This window comes from Triplophysa rosa, linkage group LG17 (assembly GCF_024868665.1).
Source record: "Triplophysa rosa linkage group LG17, Trosa_1v2, whole genome shotgun sequence".
Lineage (NCBI taxonomy): Eukaryota > Metazoa > Chordata > Actinopteri > Cypriniformes > Nemacheilidae > Triplophysa > Triplophysa rosa.
Window position 1 is genome coordinate 11,726,807 of NC_079906.1, and position 19,864 is coordinate 11,746,670.

General features: G+C 39.1%; 2 protein-coding genes across 6 annotated transcripts in view; both read right to left on the reverse strand.

Annotated features, from left to right (window-relative positions):
- Window positions 1-4,009: 4,009 nt before the first annotated feature.
- On the reverse strand, window positions 4,010-5,601 carry atoh1a (atonal bHLH transcription factor 1a). Its single transcript, XM_057357297.1, has one exon. It carries the CDS (start codon window positions 5,496-5,498, stop codon window positions 4,572-4,574), a length of 927 nt encoding a protein of 308 aa, XP_057213280.1. The 5' UTR covers window positions 5,499-5,601; the 3' UTR covers window positions 4,010-4,571.
- A 2,769-nt stretch (window positions 5,602-8,370) lies between these two features.
- Window positions 8,371-19,864, reverse strand: part of grid2 (glutamate receptor, ionotropic, delta 2) — a 357,135-nt gene continuing 345,641 nt past the window's right edge. For 2 of the 5 annotated variants that reach the window (XM_057357001.1, XM_057357003.1), the window contains 2 exons: window positions 18,155-18,395; window positions 8,371-10,677 (listed from right to left, as the gene is read on the reverse strand). In XM_057357001.1, coding sequence (XP_057212984.1) covers window positions 10,249-10,677; window positions 18,155-18,395 — 670 coding nt within the window. In that variant the 3' untranslated portion in view covers window positions 8,371-10,248. Of the gene's footprint in view, window positions 10,678-13,189; window positions 13,410-13,591; window positions 13,673-18,154; window positions 18,396-19,864 lie in introns of those variants that run through there. The other 3 variants (XM_057357002.1, XR_008964686.1, XR_008964685.1) reach the window with 3 other exon arrangements.

Sequence of the window (19,864 nt, forward strand, 5' to 3'; positions counted from 1 at the left end):
AAGAAGCCTCATGTTGGTGTAGGTACGTTCACTTTGAACATTTCGCAGACACAAAAGAGCAGCCACGGGAGGAACAAAGATGTGACGATTCACCACTGTTCTTTCAGTTTCTTTATACCAAGTGCTGAAAGATACGAGTTGAGGAAAACCAGGGACGCTGACAAATGACTTATGATCTTGATCATTTGCACAAAATAACATTCTTCTTTAAAAAAAGCTAGATTTGATCACTTCATTGTCATTATCTGTGTGCTTATGTTGAACTTTATGGGTAATACATATTAAATCTGTTGCATTATGTTCTTTCAAAACACGTTCCCAAACTTCATTTTAACAGAAGTATTTAATCAAAAATGGTCTTTTGCGAGTCTAGATCGTTCATGGAAACATTATCTATGATTTCACAAGAATAATGCTGACGATCTGAGTTACATTGATATGCATCGTCAGAGACTGCAGACTAGTGTTCACAGGAAGCCTATGCATTATTCATACCTCTTATTCAGAGGCTCATGTGACGTTTTCTATTATTTTCTTTCCTTGATTAGATAACAGAGTTTCAAAAAATGCCACAAAGTTTTTTTTCCAAACTGCGTAGTTGTGCTGCATGCACAGGTGTATGTATATCTGTCAACAAAGGCCTCTAATACATTACCTGATTAATATTTTATGGCATTCACATAAGCTGACATTCAAATGTTCCTTTTGACTGGATGAATAATAGGTATCATGGCATTATATTATGGAGAAGTATTCTCTATCTGCACAAGCAGACATTATGAATTTCATCTAGACCAAAATGGTAAATGTTTTCTACATTTCTTAAAAAAAGAAATATTTTTTTCCTTTATCGAACGCTTCATACACCTCACCCCCACATGCCCTCGCTCTCTTTTTCAATCTTGCTCTATGCTTGTTGCTACAGTCTCGAAGCAGATGGAGACTACGGCCCAGTTTTAGCTTTTGTTCTGATGTCCCCAGAGAGTCCGAGCCCTTTCCTTGGCCCTCCCACTCTCCTTATCTCCAATGAAGTTTAGGGACCTAACTTTTCGACTAAGCATAACTAGTGTTCTGCTCAAAGTTTTACATTGTTATATTCAGTTCTTAACACTTTAGTGCAGTGACATGCACCTTGCACTGGATTTTGTTGATCTAAAAGCTTCTACATGATGTCAATCATTTTGAAAAATGGTCAAAGAACTGAAATAGCAAAGGAAACAATACATTTTTTGCTTTTACTATAATTTCATAATTGAAAGCATTACAGTGCAAAAGCAGAGTAAGACGCTTTCTTTTATTTGTACATTTTTGGTCAAAAAAGTGCAAATTTGCATGTATACTGCACACATATGTACGTTGGATTCTAAAGTGTTTCTTCTTAATCGTTTTAAAACACACTGATGGCCTCTGTAAATCTGTCAGAATGAAGTTGAAAGGCAACATGATATCACCAACACGCACGAGCCTCTTAAGTTTGTGCGCTCCCGCGCATTGCGTAAGAGCGGGTGGGGGTATTTGTTTATGTTTTTCCTCAACGCTCTACGTCAATATTTAATGAGATGTGTAACCTCAACTCATGCAGTCTCCCAGCTGTTATCAGGAATAGGCCGAAAACCGTTAATGCCACCGGTTGATCTCAGACCCCTCTATAAAGGCGGGGGGGGGGGGGTGTGTGTGTCGCATGACATGACAGTTACATTGTGGTAATTTCTAATATTTGAACAAAACAGATGTCTTTTCTAGGCTATTTTAGAAGAGAAACAATAAACAAAATGTATGACAAAACTACAATCGTTCTGTCAATCATTTTTCTCTATTATTTTCTTTCAGTTTCTGCATTTAAAAATAACTATTTTAAATGTGGTCACTATATAAATTCGATTGAAAAATATCATATCACAGTCTTTTAGATATAGGCCGAATCGTCAATTTACTAATATCACAGTGAGGGGAAACTATATTTGGCAAAAATATTAATAAAATATAGCTAAACCTAATAATGGATTTTCTAAAGAAGGGAATGCAATCGCGAAATGCAGTTGAGCCTTTTATGAATAAAAATAATGTAATAAAAAGCACTAACAAAACAGAGATGATCAACTTTTTACATGATTTACAGTTTGTTAGATGCCTGAATTCCCCATTACAGTCGCGTGGTCGCGAAACTTGAGCGCGTTGTCGTTTGAGGGTCGCATGGTCGCATGTAACAGGACAGCACAGATGGTCACGCAGTTCACTGGAAGATAAAGGTATTATGGATAAGGTGGTAAATAATTTAGCATAGTGAGCGTGTGCATGATATTGCCTATTATTCTCGATGTTAATCGGCAGAGACATCTCGGATACATGCAGGGCTCAAACGATTGGTTAAAACTAGGGGTGGAGACATAAAAAAGCAGAGGCTACACAGCGAACTTTCATTAATAATTCCTGAGTAATTTCAGTGAGGTGCAGCGAAAAAACAGTTTTGGAAAATTTCACCTGTCTAAATATGTCTGTAAACCATTGACAAGTTATCTTGGGTGCATTAAAATGATGGAATATTAATATTGTATTCAAACTTTAGAAAATATGTGTAATATGCATGTGTCCCAAATTTTCTAACTTGACATAAACTCTTGACTGGTACATAGCCTACCTGTTTTATTCTATTAATTGAGAGACTTGAGACTTGTTGGGATAGAGTACAGTTCTTCTTCGCCTATTATTTTTATGAAACAACAACAAAAGCCGATTATTGGGTTTCTTTTACCTAAATATGTGTAAGTGTGCGTGAGTATGTTGGTGCGTGCTGGCAGGCGCGTGAGCGTGTGCGTGGCAGACTTACAGCGCGAGTGTATAGTCTCTCAAGTCAGGTCCTGCGGGATTTCACTCTCTGCGCTCACCAGCTGACAGCGCGTGCTTCCAGAAGGACACCCAACACCCCTTGCCACGGGTCGACCAAGTATTTTGTACAAATTAAAAAGCGCCTCAATTAAAACAATTACAGTAAACACTTTCTGCCACAAAGAAAATGTTACTCAGAAGACGATTACACCCCATTCAGTCAAAATCAATATCATGATGTTTGTTATGGCTCCAGGGTAGAGAAGCTGACAAGTTGGCATGGAAAATAGCGGATGGAAATAACGCAGCATGGCATGAAAACTTTACCTTATACGAACATTTCTTTAATAAATGATCACCTTTCGTTTTCATTTTACCTTCGCAAGTTAACATCACATCTGTTACCCTAAAAGTTAAATTAATATTCGATTTGTGACGCAGCACAAAAAAGTAAAATTAGAAGAAACAACAAACCAAAAAAACGGAATGACAAATTAATAAACTGAAGCGGATATGTTTTTTCAGCTCTTTAATTATTCACTTTAAAACGCTAACTTGGTCGTTTATTAAACCCCCTTAAGTCATAAACCATTTCAAATTAGAATCAGAAATTACATGCCAATAAATGGGCATTAATAATTGTATTATTAATATATTAATTATTATTCAATTATTAAAACGTTGTTCAGATGATCTTTAAATTAAAACAATTTGTAAAGTACGTGTGTGATGATGAGGATAATGATGCAAAAGTGTCATTTTTATCTTATAGATTTTTTTTGAAGAAATCCAGTAAAATTGTAAATAAAGTTTCGATCATGTCACAGATCTCACGTAACAATAATCGTCTACCACATTTCTTTGCTTATTCAGATTGTAACCTAATTTACTGTAAATAATTAAACTGATTAAATAATTAAACTAATAGAAGTATTATAAAATGTGTTAAATAAGTATATTGGAAGTTGAAAATGCAATTATGGAAAATATAGATAAATTACGTGTCAAAGCAGCCACAAGGTCTCAATAAATGTGATAACCTCTGCACAAAAAGTCAGGCAAACTCGTGTTAAGTTTTCATTTTTATTTCTACAATAAAACATATATCATATACGAGTAGAAAAACCGCTCGTTTGCAATTTAACACAAAATAAGACAAGGCAAACGGAAATAAATAGCTTACTTCAGCTACAGTCTAGCAGAAGCCGAAAACAATGAAAAAAAGTCTTTGCAATGAAACAAATATTAAAAATAAACGAATGTACAAAATCTAATGGCTATATTAAATATAATCATCAAATTGGCATTACTTCTACATAAACACAACATTTCTTGTTCCATTCTTGTTTCTCAAGCCTATGGCCCGTTATAAAGTGCATGTAAACTTTAGAAGTTGCAAGATCAGGGTTCAAAATCAAAACCATCAATCGTATCTATATGAAATAGGCTCATGACAATCACGTATGAATAAACAGTGTCAACATAGTTCACGGAAGACAGTTTTACGCATGACATTTGAGCCCATGGCACTGCTGCTCGCGGCAGTTCACATGGCATAGGGGTCCGGTCAATGTCACGAAAAGGCAATTATAATTCTATTGGCGAACAGTTGTCGGACACAACAACATAAAACAAAAGTTCTGAAACCAATCAAATGGATGAATAAAGCTACCCATTACAATGGACATATTGGGCAAAGGCAAAATATACGATTGACACGATTGATGGAGTGTAGGCTAGGGTCTCTAAAAAGCGCGGTGGTTGGGCAGTTTCAGTTCAGAGAGCTCGTCCTCGCTCTGCAACTCCAAGTGCGTTTCGTCTGAGTCACTGAAGTGCGAGTGCGGGGAAAACTCTCCGTCGCTTCGGTTCGACCTAGGCGAGTCTTTATTGCCTTCCGAACCGGATTTGCTGGCTCCAGAGGGAGACTGAATGTCCTGATCTATGAAAGAGGCGAACGCTTCGTCCTCAAACTGATAAGGTATACCCGACAGCTGAACGGGGAAACCTGCACCCGCGCCTCGCCGACAGACGTCCGGCGACCCTCGGGGTGAGTGGTCCTCTTCGAAAACATTGGCAGACATCAATTCGCAGTTTGGCGGGTCAGCTTTAGCACCGGGGCCCTGAAGCAAGTCGGACAGGGCGTTGATGTAGATCTGAGCCATCTGTAGAGTGTCATATTTGGAGAGCTTCTTGTCATTGTCGAAGGCGGGGATGACACTGCGCAGCGCGTCGAAAGCGTGGTTCAATCCGTGCATCCTTCGCCTCTCCCGAGCATTGGCAGCAACTCGCCTCTGTTTCTGCACAACGTTGGTTGATTTACTGGACGGGGCCCGCTGTCTGCCCTCGTCTGCTCCCACTGCCCCCTTTAGCCGGCACAGCTCGCGCACTTTGACAGGACTCTTGCTGCTCTTCCTGAAGTTTGAGCTGTGGCTCGAGCCCGAGGACACGCCTTCCGCGCTCGAGCCGGGCGAGTGCAGCAGGTATTCGGCGTGTGCCGCGCAGGTGCCAGGCTGCACGGGAGCCAGCCAGGCGCGTGGGTCACTGCTGGCCATGAGTGCCAAAGCTGGTGGGTACTCGCGCTGTTCCCCCCGCCCCAGGCTCGGATGCTGGACGTCGAGTTCATTCACCTCCCTCTTATCCTTGCTTACGCCGTCCACGTTCATTCCATCCATTTGTTGAGGAAAGTTGGTGGCTATGAATATATGAAGGAAATTCGCCGTGGAGGATTTCTCTTCTTACACCTGTTGCTCTCGCGCAGTGGTGAAGAGGGTTTCTTTACTGATGTCTCTGGGCGACTCGTCGGTTTTAAAAGCGGCACGCGCCGGGGAGCCCCCCTTCTCAAGCTGGTCGCGTGGCGCTTTGACCAATAAGAGCACGCGGGGCAGGCGCGTGTAGGCGACCAATGAGAAGTCGCAGTAAACCCGATAGTTTATTTATTATGCCCAAACTGTTGTTTGATAATGTCGCGCTTCAAACCTGTTTAACTAGAGAATTATGATCACAATGGGCCGTCCCACCGGACGCACAAAGAAATTTAGTAGGGATGAACTTAAATTATGCGGCGTGCCTAGAATCCGTGTCCAGGAAATTAGAAAGTATATGCCAAAATATAAAGGGTTCTTGAAACCGGTAAATATAGGTTATGGAAAACCTTTATTTGACGACAATTTAATTTGGTTGATCAATTAATTGTTTGTTACGTCTAATGTAGTGGAATTTAAAATTTTTTTTTTTTTACAAAATCTTATTCTTTAGGTTTCAAATAGAAAAATAGGATTAGGCCCATAATGTTTAACATAAGCATAGTCTTCACTCATATTGGCGCAAATACTGAATAAAAGAGACACGCATCATCTTATTCGATTGGTTAATGCATACGAATAGAGAGTATTAAAACACACCATTGATTGCTAATTGTTTGTTAGTTTTAAAACTTTTTACCGCATGCATTAATCTTAAAAGTATAATGCACTTGTTTTACTATATGAAACATTTATAAAATTAGCTACATTCAAGTTTACAACAGTTTTGAGAAAAGCAAAATGCAATCATTCGTTTTTGTGGCGCGCAGTTAAACACATTCTTAAACAACGAGTGTTAATACCAGATTGAGTTTCGTTTCCTTTTTGAACAAGTTCAAAACCTTTTGATCCGATTTAAGGAACGCCCTTTCAGTAAAAGAGCTTCTCAAAGATTAGAAACTTGATCTCGAGGCGCGACAGTCCTTTACTGTCACGAGCTTAGGAAAAAAGCAAGTGCAATGATAATTGTTAATACTAATACGAATAATAATTATTATAATTGTTATTAATATTAGCAAATGTTTTTTATATTATTATTTTCAGCGATAGATTATTATTATTATTATTAACAACGATTGTTCATGACTTTTTTATTCAATTAATTTGATCAGACAAACAAAAATAAATAAGTTAGAAATCACATAAAAAATTAAATATTTAACAAAATATGAAATGAATAAATATAAAACTATTTATATACTTAAGTGGGAGTCATTTTCGTCGACGGTGTGTAGGAATTTAATTTGGCTATACTCAGATTCTGTATCATCTGTGAAACAGGCTACAAACAGGTCCTGGATAGCCGCTGGAGCAAGCAACACAATAATGCACCGGACCTTAATTCCTGTTTTCTGGCATTAAAACTCCACATTAATCTTTTTACATTTATTCATGAATTCATAAAGTAAGTTGGCTTGCGGACTGGCGCCTGACTTCACCCCAACTGGAGCCTTACCCAGGCGGCTTGTGTGTCTTGGACTAGGTCCTAAAGCAAACAACAGGTTGGGATTGCTGCCGTCGATTATTAAAGTGTCTCAGGGACAATAGAGACTCTATGTTCCATTCGACACGCCTGAAGAAGTCTTTGGAAAAAGGGCACAAAATGTGTCTAGATGGGGGCTTCCACCGCGATCAAGTCTGCATGCTGCTTTCTTCATTCCTGTCTCCTGGGAGACCCAGAGATATCGCGTTGATATAAGTTGATAAAAGTCACTGGGTTTCTAAAACATGAAGGCCTACATGTTGTTTCAGGCTACTACTAATTATAATAAAATTACAGATAAATGGGATACACTATCAAAACCAATCCCTTAACTTATTGTTTTAATAACAAAAAAACGTAACATTCCACAAGTTACATAATGTAATAATTTGTAATAAATTCTGAATTAAATAAAAAAAGAAAACGTAAACGGACCCTGGGTTAAAACATGGGAATGCGCAAATGTGCATCTACTAGTGATTAATCTGTTGTAGTAGTTTGATTATACAAACCTAAAATAAACAAGATATCAGAAGTCCTAAACATGAGAGCAGAACAGGTGTTCAATGGGCTCTGCGTCTCCTCCAAATGCTCAGAAACAAAACGTCGGTAGGGCGACATCTAGTGGACAAGCAATGCAGTTACAGTGAGTGGGAATTTTAAAACTTGAAGATTTTACTACATCTACATAAAAACAGACATTTTACTTTTGGTTCTCTTACAACATGCAATGTTTAATTGAGTTCACTCTGCCATATTTAACTTTTTTAAACTATAGCTTACCCCACTTTGATATGTTTTTATTACGTGCAGTAAAAATGTAAGAATATTATACTCACGAATCAAGCCATTTGGTATGAAGTGTAGGATGCAACCTAATGCTAGTGTAATCATGCCATACATGTAGTAGTCAAAGTGTTTTACAAACTTACAAGGAAGAACTTGGCCTAATACCTTTGGAACACATGTTCAGGGTCAGACTTGTGGCGTCTTGGGCTGACAGATTCTCCAAGCACTAGAGCATAACTGGAAATGCTGTGGTGCCATTCACTTTGACCCGCAGTGCATGAATTCTGGTTCACAGTCAATGGCCAGCCAATAGTGACTAACCTTTGACCACCGCTCTTATTGTGTTCAAACCTGCTTTTGTGTTTGAAAAGACATAGCAGTTCGGACGTTAAATATACATAATTGTAGGATAAACACAGTCTGTAGATGACATCTTGAAACATTTAATAATTCATTCGGTTTTTTACAGAAATACAGCGGTTAATACAGAAAACACAACAAAAACCACTGTAGAAAACATGTTTATTAGACAAATTATACACAGAAAGCTTTGCCACTTGTAACAGAGGCCTCAGTTTGTTCCATTTGAATAATATGCAACACATACAACAAAATAGGCCTATATTAAATACTGTACATTATACTCAGTTGAAAATGAAGTAATGCTGTACAATTCTATGTTTGAAATCAAAAATGTTACCAGGCATGGCAGGTTTTGCATGCTTCTTTTACTGAAAAAAACCCTGCCTCCTTTTCGATGAACTCAGAAATCGAAATGCAATGAAGTGAAAATAATATGCCTTACTGTCAGAGAGACCGTGGAGAAGGTCATGTAATGTGATAGTGGCTAACCGAGCTCTACAGGCTCAGATATTATAATCTATATCTTCTTTAATCCAACCAAAAATTATCTGCATGTAAAATATACATTTTTAATGTCTCTTTATATTTCTAAATAAAAATCTTTAAACCGATACGAAATAAAAATTGCTCCTATAGTCTTTCAGTAATTGTATCTTAAGAAAATTACATCTAGAAGGCTTGCATCAAAACACTGCCGCTCTACGCACAACATTTGCGAATTAGTCAGAGGATAACAAACTGAAAGCTCATTCTAAATGACTAACATTAGTAAATATTAATACAGTTTATGTTAGTGAAAACGATTTGTTCATTTTTCGTCCTCAAAATGTCATTATTTTTTAAAACTCCTACCACACCCGGATGGCCTTGTTTGAACAATTAGCGCTTAAAAAAAGTTAGATAAATATCACCCGAAATTAAATAGAAAGTGATGTCAAATAACCCCTCAAAAGTGGCCACCGTACGGCGTAGTCATTACCTTGAGGACTCGCACTTGAAAAGTAAAAAAAGCCTCGTCTCCAAAGGCTTGTGTTAGGAATTCTGTTAAAAACAATCTCGTTCTTTGATCTCCAAAACCTATGATGCACAGTTGCAAGCTGGTGGCATATACAATGAAGCTTTTCTACAGAATGTTTGAGTCCTGGAGTGCAGCTACAGTGAATACAAACTCCTGATGATTTCAATGATGTAAACCAATGTAAGATGACGGCACCGAAGCAACTTCAGAACTAATAATAATAATAATAAAAAAAAGAGAGAACTAAAACTACAGACAGCTTTAGACATTTTTTTGTTGTTGTTAAAACTCTCTGACTAGACACATTCCACGCATTAAAGATTTGTTATACTTAAAGTCGGAAAGAAACATTTAGTAGCATTTGATTTACCCCCCTCCTTTGTAATAACTTTTTTTTAAAGTTCAGTGAGTCTTTTTCACAGAGTGTCCTTTAAAGACTGCAGATCTCATCTTCAAGCAGATGGCAGAGAGGATGAGAGGCCCTTAGAAACAGTCACGCGCTGTGGGACCTGTTGCAGTGGCGAGGCGGCAGAAAAAACGAGAAGTTCTGATCTCCATGGGTAGCCGCTCAGATGGACGGAGTATTGAACATTATCCAGCACTGAGATGAGCGTGAAGCGAGATTCGATTGACGAGTTATTGCGGGTCTGTGGAACACTTGGCAGAGTTAAAAACGAAACAGTAAACATACCAACGTTACAACTTTTAATACAGTTGTTGTTTTTTTTGCTCTGCCCACAAAAGAGCTTCAAAATGTGGCAAAAACTGTTCACAGGGGACATCTCCCGACAACCACGATGACAAAAATGATCGCTTTATTCTATCCTCAGAGTCGGCGAGTTCAGGCGAGATGAGCAACCTTCAATGTCAAAACCAAGAGAAAACATCAACCAAAAATGAACATTTGTATTTACATATATTTCTTTTGTGGGTTTGCTTCCATCTCGCTGGCCCAGGACTCTTGCAGTTTATATAGATGTGCCCCTGTCCGGATCATTGCCGTAGCTGAAGTTGGGGGCCGGGGTGGGCTGATACGGGATGCTGGACATTGTCTTGACGGGGCTGCGAAAGAAGCCTCCGTTGGGGGCTCGCTGTCGGAAGTGCCCCCCAGTCCGGTGGTCCTGGACGGCCCCGAAGGCGAAGCCGGCCGCCGCTTTGGCGGAAAGGCTGCGGCTAAGAGTCTGGATCTGCTCAGGGATGAAGGTGGTGGTGGTGATGTGCGTGTTGCGGAAGTCGCTGATCTGCTCCAAGGCCTGCCGGGCAGCCGGGAGGGAGTCCATGTCCAGGGGCGTCAGGTCGATGGAGGAGGTGGAGAACTGTTTGTGGGGGCTCTCATCCTCCGTGCACAAGCTGTTAACCCGGTGATGAAGGTGCTCCAGGTCGATCTCCTTATCGTCCTAAAAGAGCAAAGGGAGGGAGGGAGGGGAGTGGAGTGGGGAAGAGGGGAAAGTCCAGAGGAAGGATATAAGGAGGGAGATAAGGAGGAAGAGGAGGAGCGAAGGTTGTTACAGGATCAGAGAAGAAAAGAGGTGTAAAGTGAGGAGAAGGAGGTGTGCAGTCGTAAGAGAAGATAAAGAGCAGGATGGGTTAGTAAAGCGGGATGGCCGTGTGACGACGTGAGGTGGTTAAGAGGGGAAACGGGGTGAAGCGATGACGAGGAAATGAGAAAGGGTGGACGTTGAGTTTACAGGAAGTGGGCACATGAATGTTTGGATTCGGTTGGCGAGGAAAAGAAACCATAGAGAGGTTGAATGATGGTTGAGATGATTGTTTTAGTGGATGTACAATAAAGCGTGATATAGAGAGAGAAGAGAGAAGATACAAAAAGGAAACAGACTGAGCTACTGTAATAAAAACACATCCATTCTTAACTATTACTAAACCTATACACTATGGTGACCACTATGGGATTTATTTACACCAGCACATTAAAGCCGTCTGTCACAGACACATGGATTGCTCATCTAAGACATCAAATGTGCACAGCCTACTGAAAAGACCAGCATCCATGCTTTTTACCAGCAAAACTTGTGAGGTAAAAGCAGCATGGTTCGACCACTGTTGCTTAAAGCACCAGCTTTAAAAACATAAGCAGGTCATTTCAGCAGGGTGTGTGTGTATTCTACAAAACCTTTCCACTTTCAAGCCGTGTGTAACCCCTTCTCAAAACTAACCAAACGGAAGCATGTTTTTTATTTAGTATGGTATTAACTAGGTAGGTGTATTTTATGGATTGCTTCAAAAACACTCACGGTGATGTGGGGGCTGATATTGCGCCTGCAGCGAGCTCACAGAATAAAAGGGCGTCTTGTTTGTGGGCAGCGTAAAAGCACTTGTTTCCAGCCACCACCATCAGGCAGCATATAGACCTGAGTAAAGAGGGGCAGGGGACTCCTGACCGGGGCGTGGGTTGGGGGTGTATTTGTAGGTATCCGTTCAAGCACCACATTGGAGCAGGGCAATAGAGGAAGGAAATAGGAGTGACGGATAAAGGGATTTGTGGGAAGGCTGTTACATGAAAAGACTTTTGCAGTGTTTTCTACTAGCTAGGGACCTTAAAAGTTGCTTTGTTTTATTGATAACGAATACAACTTCCTGATGCAAAATTGAGATTAACATTTAAGATTTGAACAAATATTTATTTTAAGTTTTAAATATGTCTTTTTTTTACCATAGATTGTATAAAACATGGATGTAGCGTCCGTGACGTCACCCGTAGGTTTCTGACAAGGAGCTTTGAAGCTTAAAGTGGGCGGAGCCGGCCGTCGCCATCTTAGCAGCTTGTCACTCCCGGATAATCGAAAATGGGTAAAGAGGCGGGACGTGGTTGGAGCTGGGGCACCTGGTTGCTGAAACCTTGTCACTCAAGTGGCCACGCACCTAATTTGCAGAATTTTAAGGCTTAATATAAGTTAAACTGGTAAGTTATAAAAAATAAAATCACCCTCCTCCCATTTTAACATGGGGCTCAATGAGATTCTGCTCTCATTTGGAGCCAGTCTCTAGCGGCCAGTCGATGAATTGCAGTTTAAGTCACTTCCGTGTTGGCTTCACGAGAGCGATCGCAAGGTTGCCGCTTGTTTTTTACACTATATTTTAAGATTAACAGACTGGATTTTCGACTAAATAGGGCAAAATCTTTAGATAACACTGTTGTAGAACATACGCTGGGAAATATAATGCAATATATTAAATAATACATTTACATATATACTGTAGGAACCAAGTGGATATATTTTCAATATATGAAGTGACATTTTTTATACATTATTCAATATATTGTAATATATTAACATAATTGTAATAATAATGTACAATTCTATTTATATTTACAAATACACTACCGGTTAAACATTTAGAATCACTTGACAAAAACATTTCTCATGATCTTAAAAATCTTCTAATCTGTAGGTGTATGTTTGAATGGATTTATTTCAATTGAATTCATTTATTTTGCTTGCTTTTAGACACAATATAATTCTCACAGTTACAATAGTGTTATTCTATGGTTTTGATGGGTTTACAGTACTAAAATGTGGAAAAAAAATATGAGTAAAGAATGAAAAAGTGATCCTAAACCTTTGACCCGTAGTGTATTTCTAATGTGTATTTCTTAATATATTAACAGCTAATATACGAAAATATATGTTCTTCGAGTAAGGGAAATTAGGCACTTCCTCTTCTTCTAGCAGCAATATTTTTTGCTAAAAAGTGAATATGGCAAATTTACTTTTATTACCTGTCATAAGTCAAATCTGTGTAGTGTATACCATAACAACAATAATTGTGATTAACATCAAAAAGAAGTCCTCCTGTGGATTCCCTCTCAGCAGTTAAAACGCACGTGCATGCCCACGGCAGGCGAGTCTATTGAAAATTTACTGTGCTATAGGTGATTTCTTAACCTACGTGGGCTCGAGGCTTCAGAGTGTGGAAAGAATGTAGCTCAGTGCTGGCAGAAGACAGTTCGCGACGGAATGGCGAACGTGTGCCTCAGCTTGGAGTCGAGGGGCGTGGCACAGCATGCAGGTGACAGGTGATTGGAGGAAGGCCTTAGCGTGAGCATGATATCGGACTGTGGCTCATGACATGGCTCATCTTGCCTCACAGACGGTCCATCTGCTTGCGTCTGCGCACATGCGTGAGCACACACAGAGAAGGCGTGGACGAACAACGGATGGCGCAGGCAAATGAGAGGATGGGAGAGAGATTGTATTCAGAGAGGTGGGGGAATGAGTAGAGAAAGACAATAAACAAACAATCAGCACATAGACGTCGTTTTTTCGTTTTTATGTCCAAGGAGCCAGATACCTGGAAGTGTGAGATGATAAAAATGGCATTTTGCATTTCTCTCCCACGCCCGCTTTAACCCCCTCAACACAGAGTACTTATCTATAAAACAAAATAAAAGTCGTTTCAGGCTTTGACAGCAGGACAACATGATTGTTTTTCTTTTCTGAAAGAAATCAAACATTTTCTGAGGTCAGAGAAATGACTGATTGACACACAGAGCTGTTTGGCATTCGGCGGTCTCTGCTCCGGGGGTCCCATGAGGTCCCATTTTCAAATACCCACTGTAGCAGCAATGAAACCACTATGAATACAATATCAATACAATTTCGTCTTGTACGTTTTGTGTTGTATATGGAAAAACAGCTGGGTGTTTGAATGTGGACCTCAAACTGGGGTCTCGAAGCGCTGAGACGCCGCGTGACGCCAGATAAGCACAATATCAATGACACAGCAGACATCTGAGGTGGAGAACTTCTCATCGTTTTGTTTATCAGGAATGATTGAGACACAACGCTCGGCATGTGAAATGGATTATTCACACGTTAAACCTCTGATTCTCTGGACCTCGGACCACCCGCTCGTCCTCTCTGGATTGGCAGGTGGCGCTCAATAAAACACGTCTGACTTGGGTGGCAAACCACGAATTCGTTACCGTGAGCAGGAACTTGTTTTGACGACTTGTCATATCAATTCAGTTCAGACCAATTGCGACACCACAGGCGAGATCACAGAGAAACAGAGAGAGGAAATGAACACAAAATCATTCTACTGTTCTGCCAGGTGTCAAGAGATTTCACACAGAAAAGAGGAAGCAGTCAGGAAGAATTAAGAATGCACCAAGACACAGAGACACATCAACCAGAAATAAAGAAATTGCATCATGCCGAAAGATGGAAGACAGTTTTAAGGATGTGTACAAATGGATGTCAGGACTGCAAAAACAATTTTAATGTTTAAAATCAGTATCTGGTCTGGTTTTCCTGTATTCAAAATTCTGAACATTCTGTAAAACCAACCCAGAAATGCTACATAAGATATTAAGATGTGTTTTAAGATGTTTTTAGGCTGAATTCAGTTCATTTTTAATCTTATTAAAATTAGTTTGTCAACATTCAAGTTATAGTTAAAAAGTCGTCTTAAACATGATCTACAGAAGAAGCAAAGTTTTACTGGAAAACAAGACATAAATACTGATTTGTGAAAATTGACAGTGACAAATGTGAAAAAAACTGCTACCTACACTACTGACTAAAGAGCTTTTAACTGCATAACCGAACACATGTGACGTGTGTGACACGTGTTATTGTTTCTCGCTGTCTGCTTAGGTTGCTTTAGGCGTTAACACTTTTAGCGCAGTGGAGCATGTGTGTGTGTGTGTGTAAATATCTGTGCAAGCTCTGCCAAGTTTCTAGTCTGATGGAAGTGTCTGGAAGACTGCTCTGAGGAATGAGCTCAGCTCAGCATGATCCGACCACTGGGGCAGAAAGAAGCGGGGTTCAAGTGTGCTTGCCAAAGCGCTCCAGTCCTTCGAGAGAATTTAACAAACTACACCATGATAACAGCTGGATTTAATAGGTTGACATGCGTATGTGCAGGGTCCAAAATTAACGTTTTGACACTTTGGTCAATGATGGGTGAAAACATTTTGTAAGAATAATATAATTTTTTGAAGATTTTTAAAAATAAAAACAATAAAATTTGAATCAAATATAAAAAAAATCATATATTTTATGACAAATATTGCTTGCTGTTGTGATAAAGCACAAGTTTCAAAACATTTTCTTGAGCAAGTTTCATAACATTTTCTTGCTTTGTATGTTTTACACGAAATATTTGATATGCAAATCATCCTCGTCTCTTACTGTACAACCGTCATATTATTCTTGCCGTCTAATTTCCATCTCACATTCTGTTGTGAATACTTACAAAATTACCCGCCAACTGGTAAGTAATTTGTTTTATTGAAAGCTATATATTTTAACTTTTTCTGGTTAAAACAACAAGCTTTTGGGCAAGTACGTAAAAACATCAGTGTTCATAAACTCTCCATACCCGGATTCACAACAGTAAGCTTATAATAAAGAACAATAAACTGAGATGTCAGGTACAATTTTGTGAATAATAGTAGTTTGACGTCATTCGACTTCAACCCATGTGAAGATACGTATGTAAACCCAAAACTGAAAATTGACTTACCCTCTTGTCATTTTAAACCTGTATGACTTTCTAAAATGAGATATTTTGAGGAATGTTGGTAACCAACCATCGGCGATACCCATTGACTTGCATTGGCTTATTGTCTGTGCAATAAAAGTGAATGAGTACCACCGTTGTTCGGTTACCAACATATTTGTTTGTGTCGCGCAGAAGTCAGTCATACAGGTCTGAAACGACAAAAGGTTGAATAAATGATGACAGCATTTACATTTTTGGGTAAACTACCCCTTTCAGTTGCCTATGGCAACTGCACATCTACAAACTTTTAGACTGCAGATTTACAATATATTTACTTACCTAAGTATATTTAGTTGAATGTTAATTTTGGACCTTGCTTAAATGTAAAGCCAAATTAACAATTTGTTTCATCAGACATTTCGAGAAGGACCCTAACAGATGCACTACGCTAATTCTTACAGACGCAGATCATGTATGAAGTGACCAGCCGGTTACACACTGCTTACTGCTCTGGATGATGGCCTTCACAGCACCGGAGAAGGATGAGATCAACTCTGTTTTGTGGGGTCATAAGTAGCCTGCTGCTGACCCTGACAGATAAAAGCTGGCACATGGCAGGGCTGCTGGGGAGGAGGTCCACTGATCAAAAGCTTTGGAGAGATAATTTTGCTTTGGTTTGTTAGGTGGAACGTCGGAGATGAAATGTTGTTTTTTGCCTGTGGAGAGCATGATGACACGTGGGGAGAGGTCAGGTGCGTATGCCGGGGTCGGGGAATGGATCTCGATCGGAGTGATGAGGGAGATTGTGGCGGCATGTGGATGGGGATGTAATATCAGAAACAAACACGCACATGTGACAGCTGCAGGAGGCAACAAGGAGCAATACGAAGTAACTCTTTAAATCAAAGCAACATCAAACAGGTTAATTCACAGAGATACGAGCGTTCTGTCACCGCTTCATCTGCATTACATTGAAGTCACTAAAGTGTGGGATTGTTTGCTAACTAATGTTCGCTGGATGCCAAATCCCATATGCAAACTAATGTAAACTGAAGCAGGCTAAAAACAAAACAAAGCAAAACAAAAAAACCAAGAAAAGCAATACAACTGCACTATAAGAAATCAAATAAAAAACATATTTATGACCTTGATTATGGCTGTGCATTTAGAAGCATTACTGTAAGGTTTAGCTTACAGTAATTATTCAGATATATGTAGCTTTTATCAGCACATATACTTTCTATTACCTGTTTATTCTTTTCCCTATAATAGATAACGTGTTGGGCAGGCAATTGAGCAACACCATGTTCTTCTTTTTGAGAGGTGTGTTTATTTATTACTCCACACGAAATATGAGTGTTTGGGGAAAGTGCTTTGTCTGCTGTTTGTAATGCTCTCTCATTTTAGGCTCGGCTGTTGGTTAACAGTCCTCTATTTCACTCTTAAGGAGAAATTTAGGAGAGATGTTGCTGTCACATTGCGCTTGATATTCAATACCAACTGGATCTCATCTTATTAGGCGGTTCAAACCAAGGAAGCTGGAAAATCTCCAGTTTATGCATTTAAACTATAGGGCTGTCAATATAATGCATTATTTATTTGATCAAATAATAATACATTTTAAAACTATGCCCATTCTTCTAAATGTTTTGAGAGAGTTTTTTTGAAAACCAGAGCTCTAATGGTGCAAGATACTTATAAAAGGCGAATGATATTGACTTCTAGTCAATGATTGCATAGACCATGTGTAAATGGCCGTTAGGTCTACCTTTGATTGACAAACTCATTTGCCAGATCTATTATTTTATAAATGGGTAGCTGACAAATACATGTGTAAATGTGTCCCTATGGTGTCACAGCAAAAATTTAAGGGAAAAATTAACAATGAAGATAAATCTCTTTTATGCTATTTTATATTATAAATATAAATATGAATAATATAAAAATATTAGATTATTAAAGGAGTAGTTCAACTCATATTTTGTCCCCATTGACTTTCCATAGTAGGAATAAAAATGACTATGGAAAGTCAATGCGGACAAATTTTGAAGTGAACTACTCCAACAGTTTGCTGTCTACATTTTTGCTATGTCACACTATAGGACACATGTACAGTATATTTGTCAACTACCCATATACTAAATTGCAAAAAATATGATTTTCTTTAAGTATCCTGTATATTGAATTAAATATACTGAATAAAAAGCTTTGTCCTTAAATTATCTTTATTTGGGGGCTTTTCTTAGCAAAGAAACTGATACCCTATATGTAATTACTTCCAGTCATATTAATCAACACCATGTAATTCATTCAATTTTTTAAAATAGACTGACAGCCCCAATTAAACCTGTGGAACCTTTCCGTGCCCAATGTTTAAAAGACAAAATCCACTCCCAGGACTCTTACCTCCTTGGAGGGCACTCTGGAGCCCTTTCTCCGTGTCCACCAGGTCTCCACCGATGCAATAAGACAGGAGAGCACCACGCCGGCCGCTAGTACAAAGAAGACCCCCGCAAAACTGTGGATGTCCAGCGCGCTGCCAGTCTTCCGAGTGCCCACAGGGGAGTACAGGTCACACGGGCTGTCCCGCGGCCACCACTTCAACTTCAGAATGTCCATGTCACCATTCTGCTGCAGCTCCAAGATCCTGAACACAGCAAGAGAATAGACACACAAGTCAAACTTTGGCTAGTTCTGACTACTAGTCAAGTGGATTTTGATATAATGTGAAATACAGTATGGATTTTTGATATTGTGTGTGATTTTTTTGCAATTACATTTTTTAATATTTGGACAAAAGTTGGCTAAGCCTAAAACAATAAGAAAGGTACAGCAGTTGTCAATTAAGTTTAGTAATGATAATTATTAAAACAAACTAAAAGACTGTATTCAAGCATATCTGATTTATAATGAGACAAACATGAACCTTCCTTATAGCATTTTTGCAGTCCAAGACTGGACATTTACAACTGGCCTATTATAAGGTGTATTAGAAATTGATTTGTGTTGCGATAACAAAAATAGACTGTGTTATGGCCTGAAATGTAATACCAGATTTTAACACATTCAGCTACATTATAACACATTTGCTGTGCCATTGAGATCCATGTATCACCCTATAAATAACTCTGAATGGTCCCAGTCTGCTCAGTGGCATCTGTTGCTGCAATGGTGCTTCTTTTTCTCAGCACCAGGGGGCAGTACGTCTCCAGTAATACAGGCACACTACAGCATCTCCTGCTGCTTACCACCTTGAAAAATGAACTTTGTGATATAGTGATGGCAGCCTGTACTACTGCCAGTCCGGCACCTCGAATGAATAGTAATGAATACAGGACATCAGGTTCCGGAGAATTTGCCTCATTGACTGACTGATATGGGATGCACAGCGGTCTCTCTCTGGCCTGACTGCAGTCATCTTACTGTCAGCCCCAGAGGAAGAGACTTACGAATGCTTCTATTCACATCCGAACTGCAGCTGCAGCAATACAGCCATGAAAATGTTTAGAGTAACACAAGAATATTTTCCAATAAAGGTTGACATTTACTGTGTTTGAAAGGCAACTCCACATATATTCTTTCATTATTCACGTCTCATTATAATCTAAATGAATAGAAAATGTTTTTTTAAGGGTGTTCACTTGAAATCACCAAATAATTTGGATAAAACAGATTTTACAGATGTAACGCTGCCCCCATAAGCTGCATGCAATGCAATGATGGGCACAATTCATGCCCATCGAGATGCACCATAACAATTTAATATGCCGTGACAGAGTAAGCAAATATATAATCAATGTCTTACTAATATATACGGCACACTGTTTAGAATTATTCAGCAGCATTAACAAAAGCTCAGTTAGTGTTACGATACCTAATGAGAAAGCACAAAAATAACCTAAGATGTTTAGGTAGATCTTTTTAATCAAAACTACTCGTACTGACACAAATGTTAATCTGACTATTCCAATCATTAAGGATAATGTTAACAACTGTAATGTGCTGTTCAGTTAAATGATTAAAATACTAAAACAGACCAAATAAAAGGATGCGGATGCTATGTGACACTAACAGATACTGTTCTTGGCTGGTGTTGGATGAATGTTCTACCATTAA